This window comes from Xiphophorus maculatus, chromosome 8 (genome assembly GCF_002775205.1).
Source record: "Xiphophorus maculatus strain JP 163 A chromosome 8, X_maculatus-5.0-male, whole genome shotgun sequence".
Lineage (NCBI taxonomy): Eukaryota > Metazoa > Chordata > Actinopteri > Cyprinodontiformes > Poeciliidae > Xiphophorus > Xiphophorus maculatus.
This window is the reverse complement of record NC_036450.1, coordinates 10,067,263-10,088,403: the sequence shown is the minus strand read 5'-3', so window position 1 is coordinate 10,088,403 and position 21,141 is coordinate 10,067,263. Positions and strand designations below refer to the sequence as shown.

Here is a 21,141-nt window from a genome sequence, read left to right as displayed (position 1 = left end):
CAGTTCACAACATGTTATCTCAAGGCACTTTGAAAGAAATGTCAGTTTTATTTAATCATACATTACAATATTCCAGTTTCCCGATGCCTTGATCTTTTTCACTTTTTGTCACATTAGAATCAACAGACTCCATTAGATGCCATTGGGTTCCATGTCATGGATCAACACAAATAGTTTTAGATATTTTCCACAAATAAAATTTTTCAAAGTGCAGCAGACATTTGCATTCAGCCTCTTTGACTTACTATTTTATAAAATAACTGTTTATTCCATTTTTGTCATTTATGCTTTCAGAAAACAGCACCATTTCAAATGAAAGATTACTGAAGAGAATTCTCAGAATGTCCTCTGATCTAAATGATTTCCTTATAGATCTGGAGGGGATCGTCCACTCTGATCTCAGGACTTTTCAAATCTTGAACAGGTTTTATTTCAGGATTGCCCTTCATCCATTTCTCCATTTTTATGCTGACAAGTTGATGGAAAAACATCCCCCAGAATGATTCTACCGCCACCTTGTTTTACAGTGATGAATAGGGTGCTCAGAATAATGTGTTCCTCCATACATTAGATTTGCTTGAAGAACAAAGCCTTAAGTAATGTTTGTTTTCCACTACTACTCATCCCTACAGAGTTACCAAGAGTCAACTGGATGTTTTTGTATATAACTTAATTCTGCTTACAATCTCTCCACGGCTTTATCCTTGACATGTCCACAGTGTTTCTTGGTCTTCTCGATGACGTTTGTTCACCAATATTCACTAACAAACCTCTGAGGCACCAGCTGTATTTCTATTAAAAATCCGTACTGTACATTGTGTTTGAATTTGCACAGAACAAGTAATTTTCCCAACTGCCTCCTCTGTCCCTCTCCCTGATTTTCTGTTCTCCCTCCAGGCGGGTTAGACCACACCTATTCCGTGATGACCAATCCAGTTTAACCTTTCCCAGACCTCTCCAGGATGGAAGTCCCTGAAGTATCCCATCTCTGTTCAAATATTTGAAAGCAGTGGTTCCCCTGTGGTTTGGTTGGTGATGATAACAGCGCGATGCAGTAACATTCCAAACGTCCCTGGTAAGATTGATTTTTGAAAGGATGAATATGCATTTTAAGCATGCTCTCTGACACTGACCCTATGTATTTCAACAAATATTGATGTTGTTATATATTTGGTTTTAAAGTATTTGTTTAATTAACTCTTTATTTATTACATTTTATCCCACAAAAGTTGCTTAAGTGTACAAAATTATTTTAATGTCTTACTAAGCTGATCAAAATTTTATAGAAACTTATCAGGATTTAAGCACAAACAGTCTAGACAAATGCCAGCTTAACAGACTTTGCAAGATATTTTGCACATTACACAAAATTTTCTGCACTGCAATTAAGACATTTGGATGATAAATGTAGCTAATAAACTTTTGCATGAACATTTTCACTTTTCTTGTCAATTTATTTCTGCAGTTCTTACCAATTCTCCAGCAGATCCAAGACTGAATCCTGGCATGCCACTGTCTTCATCAGGCGCTAACTCTTACCAGCAGGGCTGCATCCGGGTGACCCTTGAGGACTCAGAGCTATGGAAGTCTTTTCACACCATTGGAACAGAGATGATAATAACCAAACATGGAAGGTAGTAAGTTTTTCCAATGAACTCTTAATTTATGCAGAGCTCTGTTGTAAAGAGGAAAATATTTGCAAAATAAACAAAAAAAACCAGCTAAAGCAACTTCTAACACTGTTTATCTTAGGAGAATGTTTCCACAGTGCAGCATAAGCCTATCTGGGCTTCAGCCTTTAGCAAATTATGTCGTCATGGTGGATATCGTCCCTGCAGACAATGTCAAATACAAGGTATGATCACATTCAACACATCCCAAGTATGTTCTTTTTTCCCCCCTCTGTGAATTTAACCCACCAGACTGCAGAATATAAGAGACAGCAGTTGGCAGTCAGACACAGTTCTGCCCTGTCTGCCTGCGACCGTTCACTGCTGCATATCAAAGCCTTTCATTGCTTCCTGTTTGTGCATTCCCAGCTGGAAGCCCAATCAATTAGCATCCCGGCCTCATTCACAGTCGATGAACAAGGAGCAGTCTGCCATCCCATACATTCAGCAGTCCCTATCGTTTTTTGCGGCCCATTTGGTGGAAGCGGTTGCTGTCAACATGCACTTGAAGACAGTGTAGTGCAAATCAAACCTCTCCAGGAGAGCCTTGGGGGGGATCTGTGAAGATCAAGATGTAAAACTGAGTGATTACTTTCCTTTAGAAAAATAAAAGTATTGTCACAGTCCTGGAAATATGCCAACATTAAGAGAAATTAAAATGGATTTTTTTTTTTTTTTTTTTTGCTACTTGGAGCATCTTGATTAATTACTGATATCCTGAGGTCTCTCATGTGGTAATGTTGGACCTCTCCCTCCCCCCATCTGTCTCTCTGTAGTGGAAGAAGGAGCAGTGGGAGGTCGCAGGGAAGTCTGAGCCCCAGCCCCCATGTCGGACATACATTCACCCGGACTCCCCCGCTGTAGGAAGTCACTGGATGAAGCAGTCGTTGTCCTTCCTCAAGATGAAGCTCACCAACAACACCTTGGATCAGCATGGCCATGTAAAAACACTGTTTCACACCTTAAATCTTAAAATATAACATTAAACTCTCCTTATGCTGGGTGACTTATTCTCACTTTCCTTGTTTTGCCTTTTAGATTATCCTTCACTCCATGCATCGTTACTACCCACGGTTTCATGTGATACAGGCGGACAGTCCACACACTGTGTGTTGGGGATCGTTTCAGACCTTCTCGTTCCCAGAGACGGTTTTCACTGCTGTTACCGCTTACCAAAATCCAAAGGTAGCAATAAAACGTCACGTCTTTCCCACGTACAGTGCAAAAAACAAGTATGTAGACCATCTGAACCTTTTCTCTGAAAGTATCAGAATCTGAATATGGCCAAGTTGGTGCACACAAACAAGGAATTTGACTTTGGTTACACGGTGCTTCCCGACATTTTAAATATGTCCACCGTATAAATAAAATATTTCTGACATATTTTTTTCTTATATATGCAGAGTTTTTACAAAAGAGGAAAACAGGATTAAATTAGTGCAAATATTCATGGAATCAATGTGAAAATGTTGGTTAGTTTTCATGAGAGGAACAGCCTGGAGAAAGAAGTTGTCTCTGTGGCGACTTATTTTTTGCGAATAACAATTTTCCATGCTTACCTCTAAATAAACATCTAAACAGTTTGTGTCCAGGATGTGTGGGATCTACAGAGATGTTAGCTGCCCTGTTTTGACCTGTAAAAGTCATGGATGGAGAGAAAGTTCTCTTTATAGGTCTGGTTGTTTGTTGCAGTTTGGAGCCATTCTGAGCCAAACCACATACTGATAGATGTGCACAAACCAGACTGAATAATGGCCGTTTAGTAGGAGATTTTTTGATTTACTTCACAATTGTATGGCTGTTTCCTACAAATGCAAACTGATTTATTTTCTCCTGTCTTTGTTTAGATTACCAGGCTGAAGATTGACCACAATCCATTTGCAAAAGGATTTAGGGAAGGAGGCACTCATTCTCACAGAAAAAGGTACATGTTTTGGCATTTTATCGGACATTAGCAGATGCCTCTTCAGGTATTTTCCTCTGCCTGTATGTGTCCTTAAGAGTTTCTGTTAAAATTACGGCAATTATGACACTACTGCTTTTTGTTTGTTTGTTTGTTTTCCAGATGCCATTCAAATAAAGGTTCTCCTGCAAAAAAGTACACAGAAGACAGGAAAAGTCCTTCTCACAGTGCAGCAGGTATTTTCTTTTTCATTTCACCCAAATAAACTGATTGCAAACTGTGGCTAACACACCAAATTAGTCATGTACTGTGATTATAATAGGTTCCCTGCACTGCTGGTGCCCTGCGTTCAAAACTGAGGCTATGAAATGACCACAAGTTAGCATGGATGAATATATCTCACAAATAGATGTTGTATTTCCTCGTCAGGCCTGCAGAGGATGCCCTCTACCTCTCAGTCAGCACAGGTCAGAAAGAAGCCAGCCTCTACACAGCAGTCACTGAAGGCGGGTCACCTTTCCCCCTGGGCTCCAGAGCAGGGCTCATCAGAGAGCATCCACACTGAGCGCCTGGAGCAGCAGGAGTACAACTACGGCTGTGAAGAACAGCTGGTTCCTGCATCCACCGCCTACCAACCTTACAGGTTTGAAAATCTGACATAGGTGACAAATAAGCATCCGATCGTGATAGAATATGATAACAAGATTCACACAACGGCAACACCAATACTCAGAAATAATTAACTAAATGCTAGTATGTTCTGTATAACACGTCACTGGATCTGTTTCTTCCCTTCAGATCAGTGGAGTACCCCAGATTCCCGTTACCTCCCAGGAACCGAGATCCAATAGAGACACTGCTCCACGCTCCACCTCACCTGCTCTCCACGTCGGAGAGCAGCACCCAGCAACAGGAATACCGCTACAGCAACCAACAGGGCCCCCACAGCAACCCAGCAGACTGGAGCCAGTACCCGCTGTTCTCCTATTCCTGCTGGTGAACTTGGACACCGTTCAGTTATGGCCTTGCCAGAAGAGGGCCTTTAACTACATTTGGATACAGTTGAATAAATTTGACAAACTTTGAAAAGAATTGGCCTTGTTTTTGTCTTTTGCAGTTAGGAATGCTGACGACATTCTCTCACTTTTCTTCCATATTGCAAAATACTGCTTGCAAAAAGTGTTGGCTTTTTAACAGTTTGTGAGGCTGCATTCCTGCTCAGCTTGAGTCACACATTGATGACATTTTTATTTAGTAGGTGACTTTTGAAAGTAATTGGCATCACTGAAACTGAACACAAATGTTTCAGGTTCAGATTTTTATTTGCAAAATAATTTGGAAAATTTTAATACATTTCTGGTCACTTCATGTGGTTAATCTACCGCATATATTTTACTAAAGTTTGAGGTTGTAATGAGACAAAATGTGAAAAAAACTGCTTTAAATACAAGGCACTGTTTGGCTTTACATTATTCCTTTTATTTTGGATTATCAACATGAGGGGTGTTTAATGGAATGTGCTTTGGGTTAAATCTGTTTCTTGACCAATGGGATTCAGAATTTATTCAGCCTGCTGTGCTGCCACTCTGGTCTAAAGTCAAAAGCTAGGTAAGCAAATGAAATGTGCTGATTTGTATCCCTCCTGCATGATGGGTGACTGTACAACTGCTTCAAAACAATAAAACCATAAAATGTCTATTAAGCATTGACTCAAAATAGTTAGTGTTTGTTAACATTTTAGTAGGCATGAAGGTGCTATGATAGACCCTCTGCAACAATCAGATGCTAAGGTTTTATTTCTTTAACCATACATGTACCTCACTAGTTAAATTTCCCTTTCATTCAGTTATGATTAATAATGTTTGGTATTATGTTTTATTCATGGCCTTCTTTGCAAGTCATATCAAGTTCCCGTTTTCATTTCTGCCGACACCTGCAACAGAACCATATTATAAGCTAAGCTAAGCTGTGTGACCTATTGGTTCAAAAATCTATATTTGACATCCAACACCTATGTAACTACTCAGTTACCGGTACATAGTTGAGAAGTAACTCAACTACTTAACAGTTAATTTGAGCAACTAACAAAAAAGTATTGATTTGATGCAAACTGATGAGTCAGTGAATGCGATTTTGTGCATGTTTTCACAAACAAGGTGACATTTGCAAATCATGCAGTCATCTCAAGCCGTGCTGCTGCCTTACATGTGACTTTTATCAAACTTTTGAGGATAAATCAAACATACCCTAAGGATTATTTAAGCTGCAAAACGTCCAGCTGTACTCTGCATTTTATTCGCCTGCCTGTCAGCTTCTGCTTTGTTCTCTTCAGCTCCTCCACCACCAACCCATCTCCATCTCTTTGGGTTCCAAAGTCAGAGACCATCTCCCCACCTCCTGGTATGTTGAGCAGGATGATTTAAGTTTGAGTTGACTTACTGAAATACAAAAAAAAAAGCTTCATAAATTCCAAAAAATGTTCTTGTAGCAAGCAGAAACTGAGTAGCTATTAGTGCCTTCACATTTTAGATATCTCAAAAAAGACCTATACTGAAATCTTCTGTGTAAAAGTAAGATTAAACATAACACTACTGAGGCTTGAGGATGCATAAAAGCAATTAGATTCTCCCAAAGCAAAGCATCTGACCTGAGAAAGAGATGGCAGACAGCTCAATGTGGAGTCACCCTCGCGCTCTGGCATGCTACCCCCAGCAGACGGCCGGAACGTCTGCCACTGTAAATGTTTCAGAAGATGGAGAAGAGAAGCTCTATCTGGGACACATACAGAGCCTAAGGGAGCTGGGTTGCTATAGAATATATTCTAAAGCACATTCACTGACATGTTTTTCGTTGAAAGCCATTACTTTTAACGTCGTTGTACAAAGTGCTTTCAGAGAAGGATCAGCTATGGAGGACATTTGGTTTTAGTCACTTGATGAGTTTGAGGGTTTAACAAAAAGACATGGTGGCTCCGGAATAAGAGGGAGTTTGATTACACAATGGTTATGTAACTGTTTGATGTTCTAGAAATGAAGTTCCTCACGAAAGTATTCACACCCCGATTCCAGATTGTCATATTTCCCAAAAGACTTCAACATATTTTATTAGATTTCCATGGTATAGACAAATTGTAGCACATCAAATAATACTTATCTTTCTTTTAAGAAATAATTTGAAAATGTAGTTTTTCTATTCACCCATCTTTACTAAATGAAACCCAAAGCAACCAATTCCCTAAACTTTGGAGCTGGAAGAGTAGCACAATGAAAGCTGAAAGTCATTATGACAACCTGCTTGTTTGTTTCCTCAAGCCATGTGGGAAACAGAAAACATGTGAAAGAAGGTTTTCTGGTTATGTAAGACAAATATTGAACTTTCTTTAGTTCACATTCAAAATCCTATGTGTGGAAGAAAACTAACAGATCACCAAGAACACACAGCCCTCTCCATGAAATATGGTAGTGGCAGCATCATGAAGTGGGGAAGCATTTCTCCAGAAACTACAGGTAGAGTTAATATTTTAAGAATGTCAAATTTGAGAACTTTAAGAACACTCGTGAATATGTTTTATGATTTTCCAGCAGCCTGCATAGTTACAGTTGTTACAGTTACAAACACTAGTAGTATACCGTGGTTCAAGGTTTTACCTCATCATTCCATAAAACTAAATAGTATTAACTGTTGCTTTGACAGTTTTCCCACTAAATCAATTTAGGTTTACGTTGTTTGACCTGGGAGCAAAAGCTCCAATTTTCAAACTTTGCAGATGTCGTGCAGAATGAGATGTAATGTATAATATAAATATGAAATGTATATTGCATCTCTTGGCTATTCTAAATTCTGAAATGCACTTAAAAAACTTCAGCATAAAAACAATGCTTATGGACAGGTTTTTATTCTGTTTTATTTACAGACATTGATATAATTTGTTGCAGAAAGGTGCGATAGCGACAACCTCAGAATGATGCTGCATAACTACATCAGCCAGGTGTTGTGCTAAAGAAAGTTCCCTGCACAAATGTCCTGGTTTGCAAGTATGCAGATTGACAACGTTTTCCTTTTAGAAGTTTGATTTCATTTTTTAGCATAATAGATTGAAATAACGAATCAAACTCCATGGTACTTGTACCGATGTTAATCTATTACTTTAAGCTCTCCAACTACATTTATTTTAATTCTAGAAGTACTGTTTTCAGGCTGAGAAATATTGGTGCTTCTGTTAAGACAGAACTAGTGTGTAAGCTGCTATGCAAAATGTATACAGGTGTGAAAAGTGGCACAAAACTAAATCAGTTACAATTTTAAGCAATTTAATGGACTTGATCTAAAATTAAAATTCTTTTGAGACCCTGAAAATGTTGTTTAATTTTACGTGTTTTCAAGGATATGAAGCACTCGGTAAAAACACCTGCAGGGAAACTTATCAAGGAGCCAAACAGAGCACAACTGTGGAAGAACCAGTTAAAGGCTGCAGAGAGGAGGGTTACCTTCCAGCAAGACAACAAGCCTTGACATACAGCCAGAGATGCAATGCAAAGGTTTAGATTAAAGCATATTTATATGTGTGAGAAAGGCCCAGTTAAAGCTCAGACCTAAAACTGATCAAGAATCTGTTTCAAGACTTTGCAAGAATGTAGATCATGTTGGCTTTTGAATAAGCATCCATCCAAAAAATCGATGACAGAATAAAGATGGGGTTGGCTTTTATATGTTAAAGTTACACCTGTCCAATACTATTAAAAAATTCCAGATTTTTTAGCACTTTCACGTTTTTTGTCATGAAGAGCTACATGTGAATAAGTGTACAGTATAGACTATTAACTTCAAATTCATACAGTGATAATGTCAGACTCAACTTTTATGACATTTCTGGTAAGCATATTTATAAACCAGGCTATATAATTTGAACTTCCTCTTGTTGCAAGTGTGCAGAAAACAAGCCAACCCCTTAACAAGGTTTGCTTGGATGTGTGAAAATGAACATACATAACGTCTCCATCTCCACTCTTACATTTGTGGTGGGGATTTATATTTTCAATTCTATTTTTTACTTTAATTTTGACTTTACTCATTCATTTCCATGTAATACAATAAGACACAAAACTACAGAAGCAAAATCCAACGTCCTGTTCATATTTCTGCACAGTACCTTGCATCACTTGATCAAACTGCATGTTCGCAGGCAGTGAAGCTGACTTAAAGGCAGCACTAATGGACTGCAGCACATCGACCCTGAAACACACAAACACACACATGCATACAAGTTGTGCCCGGAGGAGAGGTCAGACCTGGCTAAGTTGGATTCATTAAGCTTGTTTACTCCGGAGCTACAGCCAATCACAGGCAGTTCTGAGGAATACATTGATTTGCTTCAATACCAAATCAGCTCGATACATAAAAACCTCTCTGAGATAAACACACAGAATGCAATATAGGGCAAATATAGAAACAGGATCAACTCTAAATCACTTTAAAAGATCCAACTCATACACACACATACACCCTAAACTTCTTTATGTTTTATGTTATGGCCCAAAACTGCATTTTGTGGAGATATTAACTTAAAAGCAAAGCTAAAGATTGTGATGTGGAAATATTTGGAAATAAAATCTGAAAAGTGTGGCATGTATTAATTAAATCCAGTTACCATGCATCTCTACCAGTTACACATTAATGTTATTTATCTGAATTATTTACCTAAACTTTGCTAAATAAAGCAGACCTTTTTGAAGCAGGAGTGACCCAGTTTCTTGTTTTTGGTATCAAGAATAAACTAAAAATACATTTCTAGACATAGAAAATACAGGACATTGCTTTTTAACAGGACCAACATGTTTTGGATCTATGATTTACAAACCATTTGAACTCAAATTTGATGACTTTGCATAATCAAAATGTTTTGGGGCAGTGTGTGGTGTAGTGGTAAAGTGGGAGCATCGTATATCGCGCTATCCTAGGTTTGATTCTACGCTGCATGTCTTCCCACTTTTCTCTCTGCCCATTTCCTGTCCTAAGTGCTGGAAATAAAAGCTACTACTACCTCAGAAATCTTTAAAAATGTTTAGTTTATTGAGTAGCATAATAAAAAAATCTTAATAAATTTTCTTGTACTTTCAACTTGCCAGTTTTGACAAGCATGGCAGAAAGTTGGGACACCACTGCTCTAGTCCCAGTAAAAATACTATGAAGCTTGTGGTTGTAACATGAGCAGCTGAAAGGTTCAAGGGCTATGAATACTTTTGCAGCCTCCTGTAGCCGTCAGCATTTCTTGTCAATTCATCATTAAAGCAAAGGTAGCAAATGCATAATCATTTCATTTTCTTCCTTGCTTCCCTTTTACAGGCACATTTAATGATTAACACAAAAATAAATTGACTGTATTGCAGAAATATTTTTGTTTAAATCGTGGAACTACAGTCATCTTTACAGAATCATCTCCCGACCTAATATGAAAATTCAGTCAGATATTCTCACATGACAAAAACAGAATTAAGGTTTCGCTTCCTCTTAATCTCCACTAATGCTCAGATATAAACTATTTAAATTCAGATGTTGAACGCCACATCGTTAGTGCCTTCTAACCCCGTTCACATGCAGTTGTCACTGTTTAACATTTGTCAAAATGTTTAAATCTTAATTTTAGCGTTCCAATAGCATCTTTGTGTGGAGAACTATTCCACCTAAATATAAATCAGCATTTCAACTCTACCGCATTGTGAATTGAAAAACAAATGCAAAGTGCCGGACAAACACGCCACATGGACACACGCAAAGCTGCCCTTGAAAACTTTTCCTGTTCCTGTTCCTGTCTCTGGGTCAGCTGACGTTCTTTTCTTAGCACCTCATTAAAATTCATTAATTGCTTTCTTTCTCCTGGGTGCAGACAAGAGTCAAAACTGGAACTTTCTTTAAAAAAAAAAAAATAAAAAAATAACTGTCCTGTGCTCCAGAAACACAAGCGGTGACGCCAGAGCTGCTGCAAACAACCACCCACCCATCTGTCACATCACATGTAGGGCACAGTGAAAAGATTCCAGAGAGAACGGCTTAAAGAAGTAGACATAAATTTTATTTACTTGTTCTGTACATAAAGGGTCATTACCAGCACAGGTGTTAACCATGGGAAATATTAACACATGTAAATGGTATTAAAAATAAAAAGGCACAATTTGATTTTTTTTGAAGGACAAAAAAAGACTTAATTAGAATTATGAGGGGGGGAAAAAATGAGCACAGTAATACTGTTAATGCCATTACAAAATAACTCGAAAGCAAGAGAAAAGAAGTTCATCTCAAGTAGGGAAATGCTCAAGGTGTATTGCTCAACTAGATTTAAATAATCCTGGCAAAAAAAAAAAAACATTCTGGATTTATTTTTAAAAAAATATAATAATAAAGGAAAACTTTGTTTAATGAAATAAATGACAAGCAGCATATGACCAGGCGAGACCACCGATACTGGCCAAGAGGTCATGCACGTAGGCAACCAGCAGGCATTTTTTTTTTCCCTTTTAGTAAGTCACCCTTTAAATAACATTACTCATTTTAAAATACTTGATTCAAAACTGACCAAAGAGAAAAGTTACAGTTCAAAGCTGCACAATACCTTGGCGTATTTGGCCGAGCGTCGATTTAAACATTATGCAGTAAAAAACTAAAAAAGATGGAGAAATGGTTTCGCATTTCTACAGAAAGCTGCATCGTTTGCAGAACTGTTTAATCTTTGGGGGTCCTGTTGCACAATGTGGACATGGATACTACTAGGGTTGTTTAATTTTAAGAAATGTGAAAATAAAAACATCATCTCAACTCAAGGGAATCAGTACATTAAATAAAACATAAGAATTATTTCACCTTGAAGAAAACGGAAAATTTAGATGCCAGAGTTCCATTTTTACGCTTGACAGGCTGCTAGTTGCTAACAAAGTTGGTGATCTAGACTACAGCCACTGCTTAGCTAAAAAATGCTTGGCACTTCTCTTAAAATTAAAAATAAAAAAATGCTCCAATGTTTTGTTTGTACTCAAAGTAGGCAGGTAGACTTGGCCTCAAACATGCACTCAGGTCTCAAAACAAGAGGAGGTAAATGTGTCTTCTGACACACTAAGAGAAAAAACAGGATGAAATTTTGGCCACATTGTTTCTCACCAGCATAAATAAGTTCAATAGCCAGTCAGGATTTGAGAATGTGATCAATAATGAAATCTTTCCAGAACTCCCACCCCACCCGTGTTTTTGCTTCTACTGGGACATTCCAAGCATTGCTAAAAACATTTATCAAAATTCAACCCCCCCAAACAAAGTAAAAAAAAAAGTCCAACCCCATGACCAATTAGTTGATAGCTAAGGTACAACAGTGACTTGATTGTTTGCAGTAATGTCGTTTTATTGGCTGGCCAGCTCCTCAGTGCTCTCCTGTATCCATATGGACGCTGCTTTATCCCACTTACTGCACAATTTTTCTCACACGGACAAAAACATTTTCAGAGGCCAAAAAAAAAAAAAGAAAAGGCTGACATGACAAATATTCAGAGTCTTAGAGGACTGACATGTTGTGATGCAATGTGGGAGAAATCCGTTGTGAGCATGCTCACATGAACTTCAACATACAAACACACTCATGCTGATGCATGCCCAGTGAAGCTCTGCAAATTAAAAAGAAAAATTGCTTGAAAATTTAACTAGCAATGGTTAGGTCTGGTTTTTAATTTAAGTCTGGAGTCCACAGCTGTAAACAGTCAGGAAGCCTTCCGAAGGCTGGCGGCAACAGAGGTGGTGGGGGGGCATAGAGGGGAGGTGGGAGTTGTTTTTATTTCCTCTCAAAGCAGGAAAGCGGATAACCAGGACACTGGTGGGACAGGTGGGGAGGGGCCAGCGGGTCGAGGTACACATCAACACCGCCGAGAGGCTCGGGACGAGCCCCCGCGTCAGTCACTTTCATCCGGATTCTGAGGGTTTATGATTTTGACGTGCGTGAAGGGGAAGAGGCCTTTGCGTCCGTTCACCTCTCCCTCCCACTGACCACTGATGTTCATCCGTGTGACCGTGACGATGTCACCGACCTGAGGAGAGAAGGACAAAGCTTCAGTCTTCCCACGTTTCCATACATTAAACACATGAACACATACAGTCCGAGGCTTCATTAGTACGACCTGAAGTTATTCAACAATCCACCTGTGATGTTACGCAACTTGTGGGAAGATTTACTTTCATCTCAGATCTCCACTTGCACTCTACACAGCGGACGGCAGGAGAACAGATACACAGCCCAAAAAGTGACCCTGATCTGACCTGGTCGAATCTCCTTCAAATTAGGATTAGAGCAAAAGTCTATTAAAACAAAACCAAGATTAAACCTTTCATTTTAAACTAGATTATTCACAGAATTAATTTAAAAGAAAAGCAAAAAAAACTTTAAAGATGTATAGACTAGGATTTTATTTGAAGCAACCTTCAGAGTGAAGGGTACGGCAAGGATTATCCAAATGGAAAAAAGTTTAGCTTTACATAAAATTTTTATATTTTAAAGTTTGTAGTAACTTGCCAAGTATTCACCTCCTAAATTCATCTACATATTGCAACCACAAATGTCACCAAAATATGAAAAGTCTAGCGTAGAATGTATTTTAATTCACCCACTTTTACTCTTGATGCTTCAAAGTAAGCCAAGAATGAAATCTCTGATTTTTTCATACCAGCTCCTATTTTAACAGATTTTTTTCTTGCTTGCTCTTCCCTTAAAAATAAAATTTAAAAAGTTGCTTTTATTTCAAATCATTCCTTCTGTGAGTTGTACAACCAGTACTGAGGCCTGGATACAAGATTTTTTTGTTTAATCAATTGGATGTTGTCACAATATTATCAGAATAACGATAATTTTACCATAAGAATCTCTTAAACTTGCAAGAAGAGTCATTTTAGTAAAGTTAATTAATCTTTTGCTATTTTTTGTGTTTGGATCCTTGCAAAAGTACTACTTCACTCTCCAAATATTACGACTTTATTCTGGTGATATTAAGACTTTATTCTAGAATTACTATGACTGTATCCTTGTAACATCCTGAAGTTATTTTTTTAAAACATTACAATAAATCTTAGCCTGACCCTACTTGTCGTAGAGTTGACCTAAAGTCCAAATAAATAGAAGCTGTGAAAAAACATTTGACAAACAAGATGGCGGCTCTGGACGTGCTGACATCACTCTGAACTGTCATTGGTGAATAAAAAAAAAAAATCTTGATTTTCAAAAACTGTAATCTTCAAAAACCAAAATATTTGGTAAATATCAGCCTGACCAAACAGACTCAACCTGTCCACCTTAAACTCAAAATAAACCCGTCTGTACTGTGAAGGCTTTGAAAAGGGCGACAGAGAACCAGTGGTAACTCTGGAGGAGATTTACACAACACACCAACCCCACAGTAAAATATGGCAGCAGGATCATGGTTTTCATCAGCAGGCATGAAAAAAAACAGATTAAAATTTTGTGAAATGTAGTAAAAGTTATAAACTACAACCAGAACTACAATGGAGCGGTTGGGACTCAGTTCCTGCTGCAAAACTAGATTCTATAAAGAATGGACTTTTTCAAAGAGGGTGACGATCATTTTCCAACCACTTCAAAATGATTGCTGATGTGTATTGGTTTAACAAATGAAATCTCAATAGTCAATCATAAAATATGACAAAATATAAGTATTTAATCTGAGTATCCATCCATGTTCTGTACACCCTTCTCCCTAGTGGGGTCAGGAGGGGTGCTGGTGCCTCTCTCCAGCAGACGTTTTGGGCGAGAGGCCAGTCTATCGCAGGGCAACACAGGGGCAAACCACCATGCACACACACTCACACCTAGGGACAATGTAGAGAGACCAATTAACCTAACAGTCATGTTTTTGGACTGTGGGAGGAAGCCGGAGTACCCAGAGAGAACCCACGCATGCACAGGCAGCAGTGCTACCAACTGCGCCACTGTTGATAGTGCAGTTGGTAGATTTATAAACTGCTCTATAAAGCTAAGCAGTTTATAGAATTTCAAACCTTGTGAGCTGAAGATGAATTAATTTTACTTAACTACATTATAACAACAATAAAAGGAAAAAATTAAAGAGACCATTGAATTTGACTTGCTGTAAAATGACTCATTGCTTCTGCTTCCCGACTTTCAAAGGCCCCAATGTAGCCATGACACAGATCTAAAGGTTTTTTCTGGAATCTGTAATGTGTTCGGAACCAGACGCTTAAAGGAGACAAGAAGCAGCGACGCGACATCCTGGGAGCGAAGCGAATCACCAGCCTGGATATCAAAAACCCTAATGATTCTCCAGCCTTTTTCTGTTAGTTTGCTATCATTGCAGCTTCCTCCTCCACTTCAAACTAATGTACAATCATTTCAGCTGAAATACAAACTTAATATAAACTTTGTCAGTTTATATTAACTAGTTTGTAGTTTACATTAAACTATTAAGCTTGCATTGTAGCTAATTACCATTGGTAGAGAAGTGAAACTTTAAAACACTAAATGATAGTTAAGGTTTGGTTGATCAACAATTGAAATGACTCTTGGTAGATCGAACAAAACGTCCCAGAAGGTCAATACCTAAAGATAAGAACCAGCACTATGAGAAAAAAGAAAAAAAAAACTACGAAAAAGAGAGAATTTCAATTAATATAAAACCTGGAAACCGTTTCCCTAATTCTTTCTTTGCCCGTTGGAGAGAAACAAAGGTGTCCCAGAGGGGCAGTGACTGTCCAGGCACTGCAATGCAGTACAGTACAAATGTCTTCAGAGGCTGCTCCTTAGTAGTTTCACTTGATCTGAACCGTTCCAGCAGTTATTTGTCTGGAATACTCCTTTAGTGTCACATAATGTCAGAACCATTACTGGAAAGTTTGAGAAGACAAAAAAGTGAACCAAGAATCTACAGTGATGGTGCAGATATGGCTGCTTGGATTATTACTTTATGCACATGAAGCGTGTTGGACCATAATGCACATGCCAACAGAAGAGTTTCCAGGCACGCTGTTGACTGAACTCAAGAAAAGAGCAACAAAGTTTGTGTTTTGTTCCTTGGCAAACAAACTGAATTATTTTGACCAGAAAGCAGGTAAATCAGAGAAGGCCCAGGTATGTAGTGAGGTTATATATAGAGTACAAAACTCCCTTCGTTACTGCCAATAGTGAAATCAGCCATTATTAATGTGGAGTTTACACACATTAAACTAATGACACAACTAGAGAAAGGGAAGTAAAAAGGTTATAGGAACATTGAGCCAATGACATTCTTTAGCCAACCTTTAGCATTGGTAAATCTGATTAAGATGCCCATAAACACACATTCCACCAACAGCAGTCTCTTGATATTCCAACAGAAAAACAGAAGCCAACCATACAAAAGCAATTTCTGCAATAATTGATCTCAATTCGAGTCATGCAAGTTCTACTTTCTAACAGAACCTGAGGTCCCTGAAGTACCAGAGGCAAATTTCTTCAAAATTTCAGGGAACAAGGTTCAAGGTTTTTGCAGCAAGACTTTAATAAAAATATTTTAAAATAAGTGGTATTCCTAAAAGCGTACATAAAAGCAATGTAAGGGCGAGGCAGTCACCTCTATCTGGGTATCTGAAGGTATTAAAAGACTACAGTCTAAAATTTGCCTTGGCATGACTTTCAATTATAACATTCTTTACGTCTAAGTCCACTTATGGAGACAACAAAGTTTTCTCTGAATGCATAAAGCACAGATTAATGCCTAGTCCTTCCTCTATTAGTTGTTGCTGTTCACCTTCAGCTGGGTGAAAGAACGGAACTAGACTTTTTTCTTGTTGAAAAACAAACAAATTTGCTGTTTAGAAATACAGCGTGAGAAAAAACTAATCAAGCCCCACTCATCTGTATTTAAGAGTTAGTGAGTCAATCAAGATCATTTTCAACCAACCAGAAACGCTGAAAGATACAATCTTCAATGCTGCTGCACAAATGATGCAAAAATCCCAAGTTTACATGGTTTTCATTGGAGCTAAAGATTGATAAGTTCCAAGTACACTGCTGGCTGATTAATGCATATTACATATTTCTACAAAAGGTAAGGAAATTATTACTGAAAACTGCATAGAAGCCGACAGCAGCAGAGTGGTTACCAAAGCGGAAAACCTAACTAACAAAGAACAGAATAAACTACAACATTTGCTGTAAAAGCACTTGAACACGACAGCGTGATTTAATGGTAATAAATAATGATATTTTTTTATTTAACAAAATTTTGAGCATACCAAGTACCATACGCTGTGCTATTTAAAACTCCAAATATATTTGAATACAGTAATTATGTAAATCAATTTAATACATAGTTGCTTCAACAATGGTGCACTCATTTTCTTCCTGTATTGAATTTAAAGCGAAGTTTGATCATTTTTATTAATGTAACGGGACTGGGTCGCAGTTGCAGACTGAATAAATTATAGGACATTTATCTGAACCTTCATATGCCTTAAGATCTCAAAGGAACACACACAGCAAACTACTAAAGTACCATCTTCTTTTTAGGGAGCGCAATCTAACCTTTGACATGTAGCTGATAAATCCTGGTTGCTCTGTTAATGTTTTCCACAGAGCTGTGTGCAAAGAGTCACAGGGACCAAGTGCATCTTTGTACACAACTCTCAGCAAGCTATTTCATTTCCTCTTAACTGCTGACACACTCCGACGTCACTGAACGGCAGCCGAGCTGGCTCGAAAATAACTCCCATTCTCATCTCTCGCCTGGGGAAATCACCACAGCAAGACAGAGAGCTGCTGTAGCTCTCCAGCATGCACCGCAAGTTTCGACATGCTGTCATAAAAAGAGCAACCCAAGAGGACTCAGCTAAGAAATACAACAATGCTGCTGTCAGACTTGGACCTTTCTTTAGCATCAGATACAAAGAAAACACACATGAATTGCTTTGGATTCAGCATTTAACGAAAAGAAACTAAAACGTAAAACTGACCCACCTGACCTCAAGTTAACATATTTAGCTCTAGGCAAGACTGCAGGGTTTTTATGCAACCTAGCAGCCACAGTTAACAGCGAACAGAACTGTAGAACATAGGTTGACTTAAGACTATAGAGGAAAACATACATGCAAACTCTTACTGCTTAAGGAAAAAAACGATATTACATGCAGCAGCTAGGCAGTAACTATTTAGTCATATCTTATGGTGTGATCACACACTTAAAATGTGATGGTAGCCAACACCAGAGCACTTGAAAAATGACTCGAGACGCGATGGGACAGTTTTACACCTTCAGCCCGCAGAACTGCGCCTGTCAGTGTTGCTGTCCATTCCTCTTCTCTATTTGACATTTATTCATAATGAAAAAATACGCAGAGGATTCTTATTGGTAGGGTTTTGGTTTGAGCAAAATAATTTTAGGGGAGAAAAACTGAAATGTGCTGGCTAATTTTAGAAAAAAGCTTGATGAAGGACGACATCGGTGGCAAATTTGACCATAAGAAGGAGAAGAAAAAAAGTAAGCTGTAAAAACAGTTTAAGTTTCCAAAACAAAATCCTTTAGAACAATTCATACAAGGCATCAGAAAGCCTTGTATCAGGCTTTCTGTTACAAGAAAAAAGCCTTGGAAGCCTTTAAAACGGACATTACTATACCTCTAGGGCAAGAGCCGTTTTGTCGTAGGCACAAGGCACTCGTTTCTGGATGGCCTTCGCGATGACTGGGCCGTTCTGCATGGAGGGCAGGGGTGTGATGACCGCGCCTGGCGTGCCCGGCGAAGACGTTTGGGGTTGAGCGTAGGCGTGGGCAGGCTCTGGGATCCCATAGCTGTTGGAGTTACGAGATCCATGGGTAGGCTGGCCGGGATGGGGAGGCGGTCGCACCAGTTTCTCCACATACGGGACGGGGATCATCCCGACGCGGCCCTCGCGGTTTTTGGCGCTCCACCACTGTTCCTCCGGCTTCTCGAGGATGATGAGAACTTCCCCCTTTTTGAACGGGAGGTCTTCTGCGTCGCTTCCTGTGAAGTCATATAATGTCCGCACGTACTCCTGGTTCTCCTCAGGACCAACCATGGTCTGGATGGCGCCGGTGATGGTGCTTGGGTACCTTGGCAAGACAACGCAGTCAAAAGGGATGTCAATTAGTCACTAGGACATCTTTGTACATTTAGGGCTAATAAAATTTTTTTTTTTAATTGTTTAAAAAGAGAAGTACGCCTTCGTTTAAAGGAATTTTGGCATTATAGCACAGCGGCACCTTCCCTATGTGCTGCTGACCACTGCCTGTCAGCTGGCAGTGGTCAGCAGTGGTACGATACACTTTTATTCCCCCAACTTACAAAATCAACTAAGGTGTTTTGAAACGTATCCAAACAAGGTTTTCCTGACTTTATTCAGAATAAGTCAACACAGTACTGCCCCTCCTGAACACGTTGCTGTGTACTGTCTGTCAGCTGGCTGAAAGAAGCCTGCTACACACCTTCCTCACTTGCAAAAGAATGCATTCACAATTATTAACTAGTTTATACCTGTAAATTTGACCATATTCAATATCAGCCACAATGGATCTTAGCTCAAGATTACTCCACATAATGTGATTTTTTTTAGTGTATTTCTAATTGAAAACTTAGAAAATAAAGAAAAAGCCCCATAACAGTGCTGCTCCTCCCCCACCTGTTGTTGTGCACTGCCAGTTGTTTAAAAACGCAGGCATGGTGTGAAAACTAAAGGCGCGTAACACCCATCAATCTTAAGGCAGTTTTACATTTGGTAGCTGCTGCTTTTCTCCCTTGGATATAAATGTAGTAGATGCATTTTTGTGTAAATAGTTTTGACTCAATGCCACCATACTTACCCAGGTCTAGCTGAATGGAGCTGGATTTGAAGTTACACAAACAAGCATTTCACTGGCTTAAAATACAAACTTGTTTTAATGTGAAGTCCAAAATAAATTGAAATCAGCCTCCTAGGAGATGTTTACTTCTATCAAAGGTGTCTTTGTAAAGCAGAAAGCTCGAGTCAAACAGTAATCTGAACGAGTCCAATGCAAATTAAGCAAACTCTGCTTTATGACACAGCTCCCTGAAAGTAGGCTGGTAGTTATAAAGTAACTGTCTGGTTAATAGTTAGTAAAGGGGGCATTGCGTGACTTCCTTACCTGGGGGCAGGCTCTATTAGCGTAGTCGTATCCAGATAGTGGATTTTGTAGAACTCCAGGAGAGCCGGGAGGTTCTCAAACTCCTGATCGCCTATCTTAAACTTCTTGCTGGGTAATGAGTTAATGATATAGTGAGACACTTTGGAGTTTTCAGACACCGACAGGACATAGTCGCCGGGACAGGTAGACGAGTCTCGAACCAAAAACATGCCATGCCTCTGTCCTTGTAGCCTGTTCTGTGCCTCCTGTCGGGAAACGGGTCCGAAATACCAGGCGGACCGATCACACGAGTCAAACCGAGCCGTTGACATGTCTGTTCCCCCAAAAATAAGTTAGTAGATATATATAAATGAAGAAATTTACTGCTAAGATTTCAGCGTTGATCCAAAGTGAATGATTCAGTAGGTGCAGGGCAGGGCATTCGTCGCCCCTGTGCGGTTTTCGAGTAATTTCTGCAGAACCACTGAAGGTTTCGTCAACCTGATTAAAACAAAATTAACAATAAGGATTAAAGAAAAAACAACCTGGGGTTCTTCAGGGACAGGTTAAGACTGACTTGATCCAACTTTGGACCATATTGGCTCAGCTTTGAGTGGCTGAGAATAAAGAAAATGATTAACTTACGAAAGAAAAACGCCGAGGAAGGCCGAAGCAAGAAATGATCAATTAAGCTTCCTCCTTTTCGTTCCGCCTTCCGAGAAAAAAAAAACAAAACACACAAGGCTTCAAATAATTATCTCCTCCGGTCAGTGTCAGTTAATATAAAGGCGGAAAAGGTGGTCTCAGTTTTCTAACTGAGAAATCGTCATAACTGTGAATAAACAGGCTAATATTAGCCGCAGGTGAGGAAACACAGATAGTTACTTTATATCCTCTCGACTTAACGGTAAGGCACGGAAACAGGTCTGTGAGTTCCCTCTCTCGGGTTCGAGCAGACTTCAGAGGCAGCGCAAGAAAAAAATGGCGGCCCGCAACACGTCTTCACACAAAAAGTGACTTCAGAGCAGCCGCCTGTCCGCTGCTGGTGCATCTCAGGAGCTGCACTCCCTTACCGCAAGCGAAGTATCCCGACCAGACGAGTATCTGTCCCGAACTCGCAGTTGTTTTTTTATTTTATCCTCCGCTCGCTCGAGAATCCAGAAGTGCGAGTGTAAGAGAAAAAAAAATGGCGACGGGAGGGCTGGTCCCGCTTTCTATCAGCACGTCACTCGATGACTGGAGGGGGAGGTGGGCGGAGGAAATGAAGACTGGCTGAGAAAATGGGGGGTGGGCAGCTGGGTGACTGAGCACGGGTGGGGGTGGGGATACGTTCATGGCTTCATGTTACTCTAATTTCCAAGATGCTGCATTGAAAAATGAAATAGCCTGAAAAGTGTAATAATCACAAGCAGTTGTATCCCTCACCAATGCATAA

The 21,141-nt window shown here is 39.3% G+C and overlaps 2 protein-coding genes across 3 annotated transcripts; one reads left to right on the top strand and one right to left on the bottom strand.

Moving 5' to 3' along the window:
- Positions 1-1,506: 1,506 nt before the first annotated feature.
- On the top strand, positions 1,507-4,803 carry LOC102227693 (T-box-containing protein TBX6L-like). The gene is made up of 8 exons (XM_014470588.2): positions 1,507-1,634; positions 1,753-1,855; positions 2,447-2,611; positions 2,709-2,855; positions 3,518-3,594; positions 3,736-3,809; positions 4,003-4,216; positions 4,372-4,803. Exons 1-8 carry the CDS (start codon positions 1,507-1,509, stop codon positions 4,571-4,573), a joined length of 1,110 nt encoding a protein of 369 aa, XP_014326074.1. The 3' UTR covers positions 4,574-4,803.
- Positions 4,804-10,620: 5,817 nt separating this feature from the next.
- crkl (CRK like proto-oncogene, adaptor protein) lies at positions 10,621-20,920 on the bottom strand. Of its 2 annotated transcripts, none has more exons than XM_005803945.2 (5): positions 20,592-20,920; positions 20,352-20,418; positions 19,728-20,207; positions 18,224-18,677; positions 10,621-12,635 (listed from the first exon to the last, which is right to left on the bottom strand). In XM_005803945.2, exons 3-5 carry the CDS (start codon positions 20,036-20,038, stop codon positions 12,501-12,503), a joined length of 900 nt encoding a protein of 299 aa, XP_005804002.1. In that variant the 5' UTR covers positions 20,039-20,207; positions 20,352-20,418; positions 20,592-20,920; the 3' UTR covers positions 10,621-12,500. The 2 variants fall into 2 exon arrangements, with proteins under 2 accessions (XP_005804002.1, XP_023194129.1); XM_023338361.1 differs by having other exon boundaries at positions 20,780-20,920.
- Positions 20,921-21,141: the final 221 nt, after the last annotated feature.